This window comes from Kluyveromyces marxianus, chromosome 1, assembly GCF_001417885.1.
Source record: "Kluyveromyces marxianus DMKU3-1042 DNA, complete genome, chromosome 1".
In the NCBI taxonomy this organism is placed as follows: Eukaryota; Fungi; Ascomycota; class Saccharomycetes; order Saccharomycetales; family Saccharomycetaceae; genus Kluyveromyces; species Kluyveromyces marxianus.
This window is the reverse complement of record NC_036025.1, coordinates 925,069-939,146: the sequence shown is the minus strand read 5'-3', so window position 1 is coordinate 939,146 and position 14,078 is coordinate 925,069. Positions and strand designations below refer to the sequence as shown.

Here is a 14,078-nt window from a genome sequence, read left to right as displayed (position 1 = left end):
TAATCAAAATAAAAAAAATAAATAACATAATAAAATATAATTTTTACATAGTATAACTCTAAACGTTAAAATAGAAATCTCGGTTTTAAACGAATCTCCATGATACTCAATAATGTTGAAAGTAGCGCTATTCCAATATTAAGAAGTGATTTCTTCACTTTCACAGCAATTTCCATAAATCAACACATGATCTAAAAGTAAGAGCATTATTTTTTTAACTTAGTCCCCTTTATTTTTATAATTAAATTATTTTTCGGAACTGTGTTTTTTAATATTATTTTAAAATATGATTTCAAAACTATATTTTATTATAAAAAATAAAAAAGTAAATATTTATAATAATAAAAACATAATTATTTTTTCTTTAATTTAGTAGAAAGTTTAAAAATTTAAATTAAATTATTTATAATATTATATTTTTATAATACTTAGTCACATGATTACTCATTCCACTAGAATCTTCTCAATATTTTTTCGATTTTTTCTCAATTTATTTTATTTTATTTTAGTGTTTTATTGTATTGTTTTTCCATTATTTTTTTATATTATATTATATATTTCCATGCAATAACTACTAATGATGCATTGGTTCAGTAGAACCTTAAAGGCAGACATATAAATGATAACTTTTACTTATACCAAATGTAACAATTAATCATTAAACTGGGATTTAAGAACGTTAAACAGCTAAATACGCTTAATTAGACATTCTGATAAAACGTGTTTTAATATTTATTAATTATCTTCGTCACTAACGTCGTCAATATCTTCATCCAAATCTGGAATAGGGTACTTAAGGATGCAAGCAATACCGGTTAAACGATCAAGCTCCTCACCAATGTTATGCAATGAACTAAAAATGTAAGCTTTTCCTCCACTCTGTTCAACTTCTTTGACTAGGTTCAAAGACTTTTGTCTAATTTTTACATCATCAGAACGCATCCAACTATCAGATATCAATAATGTATCTATTGCAGCTAATTCTGCGGCCTTTGTAATCTCTTGCTCACCATACCATGCTTTGAAATCATCCTTATTTAAATGATCCAAAAACTCATCCATTATTATGACTTCCTTTGAATTTTTAACATCTTCCAATTTATGTTTATAGGCAGGGTTTTTCAAGACTTCGTCAATTCCTTGTAGATATCCAGTGGAGCAATGAGCTACTAAGAATTTATTAGAGTTTGAAAGGACACTTTTATTTTTGGTTTCCCTAGCATAATTCAAAATTTTGTCGTAGAGTGTCTTTGCATAAAACCCTGGAGAGCAAAGTATAATACATTTTAAACTCTCGAAGTCAAAATGTCTAAGCATAGACTCATATGTGGCCTTATAGAACTTTTCAACTTTATCATCAAATTTCATAATATCTGTTGCCCGCTTCTTTTTTGGGATACTATATTCGACTTTATGCTTCAACACTGTGGAGAATGAATTCATTAAACATATATGTGCAATGCCCTCTTGTAAGACAACCGCAGCCATATCAGAACGACCTTCAATGTTGCAAGCTTCCTTTATAAGATTGGAAACATACGAATTATAGTCGCTTTTTATCAATGTGAAAGGATACTGGAAATCAATAGTAAAACTAAAGAATTTTCCAATTGGCATATCCTGGTTGGCATTTGAGTAATCATCCTCTGTGGTTACACCTTTATACCTTAAGAATTCATTTTGAGGCTCAAACTCTGACGATACAACTCTAATTCTCAATTTTTCAAGTTGTGTAGTTTTCTTCTTGCCACTTTCCTCAGTTTTAGAGGTCACTTTCTTCTTAAAGATAATCTCATCATCAGTATTGATTATATTATACAATGTGAACAAATCTTCTTTATCTTGTGGAAGAAGTGTTAAGATAGTACCTTCATTGGTACCCGATCCTTCAACCTTATTGATAAGCTTCATTGCTTCCTGGTGCTTGGTTCAAGGTGTACCTTATTCGGTGAAACAACCGCAAAAAATTGTAGTGCTTCTTAAAAACTGCGAAAACCTTAACACTATTTTATTCTTATATACATTTTGCCTTATTTTCAATGTCGAAAGATATATTCTAAATGGCAAAATATATTTACTAAAATAAAAGAAGCAGAGTAAGTAAATCGAATATTTTTAACTACGAAATGCCGGATCAGATTGAATACATTATATTCTAAATTTTATAAAGTTATATGGATACGAAAGTAGCAGAAAAGGTTATATACTTACCATATAGTGACATCAAGCATATAAAGTGTTAAAAATATTTCCGTACAAAACGTAAGGGATATGTATACTATGCAGAAACAGTTTTCATTTTTGGGTGTATTTCTTCTTACCAATATCCAGAGGAACATACTTGTACTTGATCATATGTTTAATTTGTTTTCTCATTGTTAAAGCAAAGAGAACAATGAAGTAGATAAGTAATATTGGCCAGAATACTGGAATATCAAAAATTGAAAAGAAAGTCAAAAAGAAGCATAAAACGGTAGCTCTAATCGCATTGTGCCAGAACTTGAACTCAGGCAACCTCCTAATGAATGGACGGAACTCATCTGTCATTTCTCCGGCTTCTAGCTCTTCGTTTTGCTCATTTTGCTGTAAAGACACATCAAATTTTGGTGTCAAAAAGCCCAAGAACTGACTTAATAGATAGATACCCAAAGAATAGCATACCACGTACCAGCCCTGACTGAAGACTATACGAAACATGAATAGCACCAGTAGACCAGCCAAACTAGCCCATCTGTACTTCACATGTGGTGTAGCCTGGTCTAGATAGTATTGGTACAATGCTTTCAATCTTTGCGCTTCACCAACAACGCCGTTGCTGGACCTCTCATCTCCATTTAAATCCATTGGTGATAAATCTTTGAGGCAAAATTGATCAATTCCAATTATAATTGGGGTATCTCGAATAGTTATATCCTTTCAACTGCCTTAATCTTTACTTCATACGTGTTATTTCTGATCAAGATCTTAAGTAATTTCATTTCAAACTATTCAATGTTGATGTTATTTTCAATCGTAAAGTTCCTTAGAACGAGAAAAGACTGAAAAAAAAAAAAAAAAAAGCTAAATTCCGAAAAACCGGGAAAAAAGGTACTTACCTAGTCCGAACTTGAGACTTAACCCTAAATGCGCGCCTTAAACGAATCATATGATACCAAGGAAGATCTTAAATTTTCATTTTGTATACCTGGGACTCAATTTTTTCTCTTGGCTTCTCACGTCCCGTATATATATATATACTTTTAATATTCGATGCCTTTAGTAGGCACACCTTTTTAACGTTATAGTTCCGGGACAAGCGTTATTGGTAATGTCGGATCTCTATATAGTTTTATATTAGATACAAAATAATGCTACATTCACCCCCTTATATACCTGGAGTATGCTAGCCGTTAGCATGATCATACAGTGTGTTAGTGCTCTAACAAATGTAGGTAAGGATTTAGCGTCATTTTTTATTTTCTTCCCAAAGGTTCATTATTGCAAGAATCTTCCGTGAGTAGCAAGTTAATATACGACTACATTTCGCTTTCAATAAGCGAACAATCTAATCCAGAATACTAACTTTCATTTTAAAATTATAAGGCCATTGGAGTAAGCTGTCAAACAAAATATAACAGACGTCACAGGTCAATTTATGGTTTGTCTTATGACCTTTATGGTTTTGACATAATATCGCGGATAATGATGTTATACGTTACTTTACAGTATGAGTTTTCGCCATTGATCAGAAGTCAACTGGCTGACAGATTCCCTTTATTCTACCCTATGGACGGCGATAGCGTTGCGATATCAGTTCCATTGCTTGTAGGAGAAGTGATTGTTCTATTAGTGAATTATAAGGCCCTGACGCAACTTTTCAGATATAGAGGAACAAAACACACCTACCAAGGATTCTCGGCACTATTTACATTCCTATTAATTCTAGGTGCTGTATTCCATGTTTTTACATTTGCATGCTCCACTTTTTATCTCCCGGATAAGAATATGGGTAAATTTGGTGTATTTTATCTAGAGCACCTCAACTATATATGGGTAAACGCCCAAGCGTTTCAATGTGTGAAATATGTACCACAATTATCTTTAAACTGGATGGGTATGTGCACTATGGGTGTTTCGTCCAAGTTCGTGCTGATTAGTCTTTTGTCATCTGTGATTGGAATCCTAAGTCATTATATAGGGTTTCCAGATAAATCGCAGTTCTATTTAATTCCTTGGAATTCATACCCACTCTTCGTCTTCATGTGTCAAGCAATTTCTGTGATACTACTTTTATACCAATCACATTTCATATATGCCAATAGAAGTCCGTATTTACCAAGGGGATCATGATACATTCATGATAATTTAAAACTTGGAAAACGCGATTCACTTAATATTAATAACTTAGCCTTCATATTTTTAAATCATAAACATTCCACTAAAGTAATAAAAGATGCTAGATTTTCACAATCTCCCTCCAAGAATCTTAGTGGCAAGCTTTACGCCTGGACTGATTTTTCTGTCTTCGTCATTCTTAAAAACATCTAAGGTAACTTCTGTTGTATTTTTCAATATATTGTCCACTTCAGCTTGCATAGCTGTCTTCAGTTCATCATCTTTAGTTAAGACAATGGCATTAGTTTCAATATCAAGCGAATAAGCCCTTCTTGTGTAGTTAGATGATCCTACTATGGTTAAGCAGGGCCTTGAGTCATTGTTGTGGTCAGATATCCACAACCCCTTTGCGTGGTAGGACCAACCGTTTGGCTGGTTTACCGTCCCATATCTCCACTCTCTTAATTTTATATGATTATCCTTCCCATAGTTATGGACATCTTTCAAAAAGGTTTTTGAAAGATATAGATACGCGTCTGGAAGATGCTTAGATATACCTGATGATTTGAAAAAACCATTGGCGTATGGTGAGGCTGTTATTACCTTCCCATCTACTGACGGAGAAGCTAATAGACGTTCTTTAATTTCTGGTAACATATTGAAGTAACCTGCGGTAAACGTCCACTTATTCATAGGATTTGATATGCAGGAAAGAATGGAAAGAATACCTGGTTTCTCGGTAGAAAGGTCATTATGTTTATGAAATAAAGGAGTAAATTGTGAAACTGGATAAACAATGGTAGGATATTGTGAGAAATCATTGATCAGGTGGCCGTTACCCATTGATGGTTGACCTTTCAAAAACGTTCCGAAGACTCCACTACATTGTTTTATGAATTCATGTTTATTTTTCATAGGTTCAATGGCAATGTTAGACTCGGGCCACTTCATTTCAAATTTCTGCTCATTATTAGAATAGCGAACCCTATAACTGACTTTGCTAATCAATTCATGAACTTTAAAATAATACTCAGATAAGTACTTGTTTTTGAAAACGTAGTATCTATCTTGTCTATTAGTAAAATAATCGTTCGATAAGTTAGCACCACTTAAAATGACTTCATCGTCAAATCCATATATTTTCATATGCTGTAGACCCAACCCTTCATTAAATCTTTTTGGAATGAGAGTTTTCAATCCTGTAAATTCAGGTGTCCTATATAACCTTATGTCAACTCTGTCACCAAACTCTTTTTCCAATTGAGCTAAAAGAGAAGCTGAACATTGATTAGGCGTTTCCCTAGTTCCCCTTAGACCATCAACCATAAAATACACCTTAAGGTTGCCGTTCTTCCTTAAAGAGTCTGAAATGCAAGAAATTAATTCACTTTCTGATTTCCCCAAGTATAGAGAAGCCATAAATACTCTCTTTTTAGCCCCAGATATCTTATCTTTTAACGTAGAGTAAAACTCTGATGGGTTACTTAGGATTTCTATCTCTCCTTTTCTTAAGTACACCTTCGTGTTGAGAAACGATAACTTTTGCTTAACCATATTAATAAAGTCATTTTCGTTCTTTGATCCATCTTTCCCGATTAGTTGTAGATGACCAAGCTGTTTATTATCATTTTCTGATTGTTTAGTAACTGTTGCCATACTGAAACGTGCACCTGCGTCTACCTTTGGTTTTAAAACGGCAGACCAAACTGGTATTCTGTTAAACTTGAACGATCCACTTTGTATTTTGCGAAACATGAAATGCAACAACAAAAGAGAAGTTAAAATGGATACTGACTTCTTAATTTAGATAATGTATAGCACCACTTCCAGTTAAGTCTTTACCTGGTTTTTCTGAAATCATTAATGGTTCTGTATTCGTTGCCATATAATATATATGCGCCTGCTTTTTATTTCAGAACGAAGATGAGCTAGAAAGCACATAATAAAGGCAAGAACTATTTACTGACAACTACATAGTACTTTTTTGATAGTTACGAAAAAAAAAACAAACACATTAGCACATGATCACATGCAAAAAGCTTCTTGATTGAATGCGGCAAGGGATACAAGAAAGATAGAACCATTTAAATATCTGAATAACATTGGGTACAGTTGAGAAGCTACAAAAACTGTATTGATTTCTTATACTAGCGAAAAGTCTAGTATGTGACCGATTTTTAAGTTTAAAGTGCCAGAGTAATTTAGATGTCACATGAACACAATATTTTGATGTGTTCCAGATTTCGATCCTTGCTTTCAAGTAATATAAGCTCGCGTGGCGTAATGGCAACGCGTCTGACTTCTAATCAGAAGATTGTGGGTTCGACCCCCACCGTGAGTGCTTTACTTTTATTTTTTTATTTTTAAGTTTTTTTTTGAAAGATAATTTTATTTTGGTAAATTAGTTATATCGCTGGAGACAGTTTTCTTTTTAAACAAGTTCCAAATAGTGCTACTACATCTACGAAAATAAAAGCATCTGGATTATTACTAGAGCCATACTTCTTTTTCAAACTTTAAGTCCAATTGTTCATTCGTACTGCCTTTTATTAATTCTATATCAGTTTCTATTATTTGTTGTTGTTGTTTTTTTTTTTGCAATAATTCAATAGCTAATAGAGTATAGGGATACCAGAGCCAATAATCTATAAATTCCGTAAATCAATATTATCAATTGCCTTTTTAATTCTGTTCCTGTACACCAATTGGCTGATGTCATCTACACCTTCAGTGCGTGCTGTATCTGCAGCATACGAATTGTCACTGTCCCAAAGTCTTGTTATTTCAGATGTCTCATCTATGTCATAATCTTCTTCGCCATTAGTATCTGGCATACTCATAGGAGTCATATTTCCAAGGTCTATGCCTTGTGAGCTTGCACCCAGATCCGATATTGAGGTTGCATGTATATTTAAATCCGAGTTGGCATTTGAGCTCGAGCTCGAGCTCGATTCTGTATATGGATATTCCTGCGCATCTTTGAATGTGGATGATTCTTTTACCGACACAACTTGTTCTGGATCTGTCAATTTTTGTTGAGTTTGTACAATTGGATGTTCATATACCGGTACATTGAAAGAGTTGGGTTCAGGAGATATCTCTGGCGACTCGAGTTCTATTCCAATGAGCTTGAATACTACCTTCCAAATCACATCCTTAATGTACCCAAATGATCGCCTGATCGATGGCTCATAATAATAATTAGGGATCGGCATTGATTTATGGAAAGCTGATAGCAGTACACCTGAAATTACTCCTAACGACACGCCAAAAATAAAAGTGCTAATGACATACTGTGAGAACATCACTAGAGCGAAGAGCCCCGCATTTGTATCAAATGTCAGAAGAAGATTTGACAGATTCGTTCCAAATAAAATATAGAGCGGCATATTCACTGGTAATAGTGCAAATTCGAATAAGTTCCGCAGTATTATTCGTACTGGAACAAAGAAAACACCATTAATAAACCTAGATAGGGGTTCAACAAATATCCTCCATATGTTACCCGCGATTTTGCAAGCAATTGACCAACAAAACTTCACTGAATAATGATACACTGTACCCGCTACTTGAGGTGCACATTTAAAGATGTTATCCACTATTGGCGGCAAATCCATCTTGAATTAAAGTACTCTAGTTATGACAATGGTTGTAGCTGGTGGGAGCTCGTCTATAAGGGCATAATAATTTAAAATAAAGGACCTTTTTTATTCAGCTATAAACATTTATTTACTCAGTATACTATGGTTAGCCCTAAAAACATCTTCTTTCAATATTGCAATCATATGACAGAAAAAATAAAAACATCAGCTCTCTTTTTTTTTTTTTTTTTTTTTTTAGTATATAAGGAAACAAGCTAAAAAATTTATAATTTCTAACTGCCATTCATCATTTTGGCAAAAGCTTTCTAAACTTCATACGTGTAGAAGACAGCATCGAATCTTTAAGATTGGCTAAATATCATGCACAAAGCTGTGGGTCTAGCGACCCTTCACCCTTACACTTGACGGTCAACATAAGTTTATGTTGGTTATGATTAATGAGTAATGGGTAGTGGCTTCTGTTCGAAAGATATGCAAGCCTAATCATCATGAAGATACTAATATATCGAATGCAAATTCAAACACTCCTGTTTCTGCCTCATGGTCTTTTCGCTTCCATAGATCATCGAGTTCTGGTTATGGAGAAGAAAAAGCTGGAGAATGGTGTTCCCACGCCTTTGATACACAGTGGGTTTCATTTCATCCTCCAGATCGTGAGAACACATCAAACGACTCGTCCCACTTTTATTTCAATAGTTCGACGAGACTTGGTGTCTCTCTATATTCCCTATATATCGCGTAGTAGCTTTTGAGTGATACTCAGCTTGTGGTTTCTTTCTTAACTTATCTATCATCGATCCGTGCGATGCTCTCTGAATCGTTTTTAGCATGGGTATGCACTATTAGGTGGAATATAGCATTCCCAAGTTGATAAAACTCCAACAAATACGGGCGTGTGGCGTAGTTGGTAGCGCGCTCCCTTAGCATGGGAGAGGTCTTCGGTTCGACTCCGGACTCGTCCATTTATTTTTTGCAAATTTACATCCCTATCTAGATGCCTACACATTAGGCGCTATAGTATATGATGCCGGTGCTTCTCTTTTTCGGACTTAGAAGCGCTCGTTAATGAGGATTCATCAAAAGAGATACTAACACTTGTTTAAAGCTTCATAGCATGTTCATTTTTTATACATGTCTTTATTTCATCACTCTACTTAATACCATATAATTGTCTTTCTTGTTTCCTGACCTATAACTTAGAGGACCCATATCTGCATTTAGGTTGTCCTAGCACCTTTGAAGCAAGGGCAGAAACTTCTAATGATAGACCATGTGATGCTTGGTAACCAGCGCCGCCAATACCATAATTGTGAACGACGTGTAATTTAGCATTACTGTTTGGCAATTTGTATTCCGAGTAACCCACTCTAACACCACCCTTTCTACCAGGTCTCAAAGCAGCGTAAGAATTGTAGACAGTCGTGCTCTTCAATTCTGGAGTATGGCGCTTGCAAATTTCTACAAATCTCTCTGATAACTTCTCATCAACAGTGTTTGTCCAATCGTTTTTCTTCATCATACCACCGATGATACATCCACCATCGCCACGAGGGAAAATGTTCAAGAATTGATAACTTAATGGATTATCATCCTTTGGCAAATCGTCAATAACAAGTTGAAAGGGTAAGTCTTCATAAATTTGAACAATTTGTCCCTTCACTGGGAAGACTTTCTCTACTTCTGAAGGTTCAAATGTGCTTAAAAACTGACCCGCGTAAACACCAGTAGCATTGATAATCAAATCAGGCAAAAATCCTACAATATCGGGAACGCTTTCAATACCGTCAATTTTAGCTAGCTGTCTGATTTTACCACCCAATCTCTTGATCTCACTAACCATCCAAAACTTATACGTAGATGGGGTAATGGTGAATGTAGTGAATTCATATCCAACGTATTCGGAAGGGTCCAAATTTCTGTACACAAGTTCTTCATCAGAAAGGTATTTGAAATCACGAACAAACCTCTCTTGTATATACCATGGCTCCGGTGCGGCCCTTTTTTTAATGAGCTTTAATTTGTACTCTTTCACGCCAGTTTCAGGCTTTGTTCTGGCCAATTCGGTCAATCTCTCATATGTGATTCTGTCTCTTTTAATTTGTTCTAAGTCATCTGAATCTGCAAATGAGTGCCAATTGGCACCAGCCCAGGGAGATGTATAGTCATGAGAAGTGAAAGTACCAGGTATATCACGTGCAAGGATGGTTAGGTCTTTAATCTTATCACCATACAATTGCAATAGCGAGTATGCGCTGCTCAAACCGCTAATACCGGCCCCTACTACAACAACTTTTGACATTTCTGATCTCAACTACACGATAATCGATTACGTTTTCAGGTTTCTATGCGGTTGGATTGAGGGTATAAGAAGTCACTGGAGAATTTATTTTTCACTTTGATGGTAGTCCGAGTCTCATCGCCTGATTATTTTGTAGCTTTTATATAATTTGACTCATTAACAATTTTAAGATCACCTTAAAATACGATAAAGCAGCCAAATCCAAAACCCGCAATTGAGATATACATGAGAGATGGTGGAAATAAGAGAACAGCGGTAAAGAGAAGTGGTAATTAAAAGCCAGTCACAGAATAAATAGTTGATAATCAAGGTTTTGAAAAATTCTGGCACCATTAAAAAGAGAACCAGCAACCACTCGAGCAAGTTACTTAAATCCGCAATGCACTCTCATCATAGTCATTCCGGTGACTATGTCGCACATGGAGTTGATCCGTTGGAAGATATTATAACGGAGGTCAAAAGACGTCAATTCCACACATGGTGTTTGACTGAACATATGCCCCGTTTACAGCCTTCATTGCTGTACCCTGAGGAAGTGAGGACTGCAGATGAGCCAGAAAAAGACCTAGCTCGGCTGGTGACCCAATTCGAGTCATTTCTAGATCATGCCCAGAGAATCAAGGAAAGAGAGTCCTTGAACATCTTGATTGGAATGGAAATTGAAGGTTGCAATGCTGCCCACTTGGAGCATGCCAAAGCTTTACTATCGAGAAAGAGCGGAATATTGCAATTCATGGTGGGATCTGTGCACCATGTCCATGATATTCCAATTGACTTTGACCAGACAATGTGGAATCAGGCCATAGCGAAGACTGGTAACAACATTAAACAACTTTTGGTAGATTACTTTACATTGCAGAGAAAAATGCTAGAAAGCGTGAAACCATTGATTGTAGGCCATTTCGATCTAATTCGGCTGTATATGCCTGGTGATTTGTTAGTCGATAAGACTTCTGGGAAGATTATTAGTGAAAAAGATGAGGTAGTATCATCAAAAGTAGAGAATGTTGTTACAATCAGCTCAATTGATTCCATCATGACATTATGGCCTGAGGTTAAAGATTTAATTATAGGAAATCTCCAATATGCATGCTCCTATGGAGCTGCACTTGAACTCAATAGTTCGGGACTACGCAAAGGCTTAATAGATCCTTATCCCCACCGTGATATTGTAGGACTGGCGAAAAAGGTTACTCCAGACCTCAAATATGTTATGAGCGATGATGCTCATGCAGTTTCGCAAGTGGGTGTCTGTTACGACAAGTTATTAAATTATATGGAAAACGTAGTTAAGATGGATAAAGTATCATATCTGGCTGAAATGCCAAATGGACAACTGGAGTTTAAGGATATATCATTAGAAGAACTCAAGAAAGCACCATTCTGGACTACCTTTCGATAATTAAATATACAAATACAAAATTAGACAAGTTTTTGATAGATCTATACACTTATATTTTTTGTAGTAATAGAAGAAGGGTATGTGAAAGCGGCGAGGCATTGATCGTTTGTTTTCATTAATTTCTGGTTACAGTGCTAACTAAAGTCTTATAGTCAAGATGACGATAGACACTATAAGATAGATACAGTAGATAATATACTTTGATGTTTATGCAATGTGCAAATAATGACGAATAGGACAAATCTAGTAAGAACGGCCAAACATACAGTATTGCTTAGCTTCACGATCACACTTAACACACTTTTGACCACTCTTTAGAGGTGGTTGTTGGAATGGAATACATAGAGACTTAGCACCCATAGATGGGGACTTGTCATCAACTTCGAACTCTTCACCATCATCCTTCTTAGCAGAAGAGGCCTTAATGTCCTCTTCACACTCTTCAACACCACACCATGGAGCCAAGATGACGTTCTTTTTGTTCAAAGCTGGAACAAAGCCCTTCCATTCATCAACGATAACTCTGTGGCTATCGAATAATTCCTTAGCTCTGTTGAACAAATCTTGTTGTAATTCTTCCAATACTTCTGGAATTCTCTTTTCTAGTTCATCCAAGGAAACGACAACCTTCTTACCGTCGTTTCTTCTAACACATGTAACTTGTTGCTTTTCCAAATCCTTAGGACCCATTTCAATACGCAATGGAATACCCTTCAATTCGTATTGGGCGAACTTCCAACCAGGGGTGTAGTTGTCGTTGTAATCACCAAACACTCTGACACCGGCCTTTCTCAATCTAGATTCGACATCCTTAGCACTTTCGTGGATCTTGGCTCTCTGTTCGTCAGAGGTCTTAGCAGTAATACCAACTGGAACAATAACAGATTGGAATTGGGAGACTCTTGGTGGAATAACTAGACCCTTGTTATCGGAGTGGATCATGACCATGACACCGATGACTCTGGTAGATAGACCCCAGGAGTTTTGGTAAGCGTAAATCTTTGGATGTTCAGAACCCAATGGGTTTTCGACACTAATGTTGAACATCTTGGAGAAGTTTTGACCTAGATGATGGGAAGTAGCACCTTGGATACCACGACCAGTTTGTGGAATGTAACCCTCACAGGTAGTGGTGAAGTCACCACCGGCGAACTTTTCCTTTTCGGTCTTTCTACCCTTAACGACAGGAACGGCAAGCAATTCTTCGTACACACCGGCGTAGAAGTCCAAGATTTGCATGACTTCTTCTTCAGCTTCTTCCTTAGTCAAGTGGGCAGTGTGACCTTCTTGCCACAAGAATTCTCTAGTTCTCAAGAAAGGTTGAGGATGCTTGAATTCCCATCTCACGACAGAGTTCCATTGGTTCAACTTGATTGGCAAGTCTCTGTAGGATTGAACCCATTTGGCATAGTATGGGTACATAACAGTCTCAGAAGTTGGTCTGATAGCAATTGGCTCGTCCAACTCCGAGGAACCAGCCTTCGTGACCCAAGCGACTTCTGGAGCGAAACCTTCAATGTGGTCCTTTTCCTTTTCCAACACACGGGAAGAAACAAACATAGGGAAGTAAGCGTTTTGCACACCAAGACCCTTGATCTTATCGTCAAACCATCTTTGGATTTGCTCCCAGATAGCATAAGAAGCTGGTCTCAAGATGTAACAACCAGAAACATCATAGTAGTCCAACATCTCACCCTTGGTCAAGATCTGTTGGTACCATCCAGAAAAGTCCAAAGCCTTGTCAACAGTAATACCAATCAATTTGGCATCCTCTAGAGCAGCAGCAGAAGCGTCCTTCTCCTTGCTCTTAGACTTTGGCTTAGCAGCTTCCTTAGGCTTGGCCTCAATAACTTGAGAAAAGTCCACTTCAACTGGCTCAAACGACTTCAAATAATCCTTAACTAATCCACCCTTCAACACAAATTTCTCCTCATTCAACTGTAAAATAGCATCATCTTCTAGGGCAACCAACTTGTCATCCAACAACAACTTGAACTCACCTTCAGCTTGTGCCAAATGGCCCAAATGAAATTCCTTCGCATTCCCAATCTTGAAATGGCTCTGGAACAACTCATCACGGGCTAAACGTGGGTCCTTTGTACCACTAACACTAGCAATCACTCCAGATGGTGTACCAGTAGTTTGCAATGCAACAACAACAACTGGAACTGGAGTCTGACCCTTAGGAGTCTTTGGCTTGAACACCAAACTCTTCACTGCGATGGCTCCATCACCTCCATCAATAGCCAACTTACCAAAAGTTTCCTCTAATGACATAATATATTAGCACCAAATCCGTTCTGATCAAATTTCCTACCGTTCTAATTAAACCAATCGCGTCGAAATCAATCTTTCATCTAAAATCTTGTAAACTACCGTTTTCATTGTAGTTAGCATCTCTTATCTTTGTTTAGCATTTCCATGTCGCTGCCAAAAATTTTCAAGCGCGCAGACGCTGAGA

At 36.5% G+C, this 14,078-nt stretch overlaps 8 protein-coding genes and 2 non-coding genes across 10 annotated transcripts; 4 read left to right on the top strand and 6 right to left on the bottom strand.

Annotated features, from left to right (window-relative positions):
• Positions 1-735: 735 nt before the first annotated feature.
• On the bottom strand, positions 736-1,911 carry DOM34 (the record flags this gene model as incomplete). The annotated part of the gene is made up of 1 exon (XM_022821396.1): positions 736-1,911. The coding sequence occupies one exon, from the start codon at positions 1,909-1,911 to the stop codon at positions 736-738; it is 1,176 nt and encodes a 391-aa protein (XP_022673962.1).
• A 384-nt stretch (positions 1,912-2,295) lies between these two features.
• Positions 2,296-2,844, bottom strand: RER1 (protein retrieval receptor; the record flags this gene model as incomplete). Its single annotated transcript, XM_022821385.1, has 1 exon — positions 2,296-2,844. The coding sequence occupies one exon, from the start codon at positions 2,842-2,844 to the stop codon at positions 2,296-2,298; it is 549 nt and encodes a 182-aa protein (XP_022673961.1).
• An 837-nt stretch (positions 2,845-3,681) lies between these two features.
• On the top strand, positions 3,682-4,329 carry KLMA_10440 (uncharacterized protein; the record flags this gene model as incomplete). Its single annotated transcript, XM_022821374.1, has 1 exon — positions 3,682-4,329. The coding sequence occupies one exon, from the start codon at positions 3,682-3,684 to the stop codon at positions 4,327-4,329; it is 648 nt and encodes a 215-aa protein (XP_022673960.1).
• A 114-nt stretch (positions 4,330-4,443) lies between these two features.
• PGS1 (CDP-diacylglycerol--glycerol-3-phosphate 3-phosphatidyltransferase) lies at positions 4,444-6,069 on the bottom strand (the record flags this gene model as incomplete). The annotated part of the gene is made up of 1 exon (XM_022821363.1): positions 4,444-6,069. The coding sequence occupies one exon, from the start codon at positions 6,067-6,069 to the stop codon at positions 4,444-4,446; it is 1,626 nt and encodes a 541-aa protein (XP_022673959.1).
• Positions 6,070-6,583: 514 nt separating this feature from the next.
• On the top strand, positions 6,584-6,656 carry KLMA_R111. Its single transcript has one exon. It is a non-coding gene; the product is annotated as a tRNA-Arg (tRNA).
• A 303-nt stretch (positions 6,657-6,959) lies between these two features.
• Positions 6,960-7,931, bottom strand: LDB16 (Ldb16p; the record flags this gene model as incomplete). Its single annotated transcript, XM_022821351.1, has 1 exon — positions 6,960-7,931. The coding sequence occupies one exon, from the start codon at positions 7,929-7,931 to the stop codon at positions 6,960-6,962; it is 972 nt and encodes a 323-aa protein (XP_022673958.1).
• An 874-nt stretch (positions 7,932-8,805) lies between these two features.
• Positions 8,806-8,878, top strand: KLMA_R110. Its single transcript has one exon. It is a non-coding gene; the product is annotated as a tRNA-Ala (tRNA).
• A 227-nt stretch (positions 8,879-9,105) lies between these two features.
• On the bottom strand, positions 9,106-10,215 carry DAO1 (FAD-dependent oxidoreductase; the record flags this gene model as incomplete). The annotated part of the gene is made up of 1 exon (XM_022821340.1): positions 9,106-10,215. One exon carries the CDS (start codon positions 10,213-10,215, stop codon positions 9,106-9,108), a length of 1,110 nt encoding a protein of 369 aa, XP_022673957.1.
• A 379-nt stretch (positions 10,216-10,594) lies between these two features.
• HIS2 (histidinol-phosphatase) lies at positions 10,595-11,617 on the top strand (the record flags this gene model as incomplete). The annotated part of the gene is made up of 1 exon (XM_022821329.1): positions 10,595-11,617. One exon carries the CDS (start codon positions 10,595-10,597, stop codon positions 11,615-11,617), a length of 1,023 nt encoding a protein of 340 aa, XP_022673956.1.
• A 243-nt stretch (positions 11,618-11,860) lies between these two features.
• On the bottom strand, positions 11,861-13,894 carry KLMA_10435 (proline--tRNA ligase; the record flags this gene model as incomplete). Its single annotated transcript, XM_022821318.1, has 1 exon — positions 11,861-13,894. The coding sequence occupies one exon, from the start codon at positions 13,892-13,894 to the stop codon at positions 11,861-11,863; it is 2,034 nt and encodes a 677-aa protein (XP_022673955.1).
• Between the last annotated feature and the right edge of the window lie 184 nt (positions 13,895-14,078).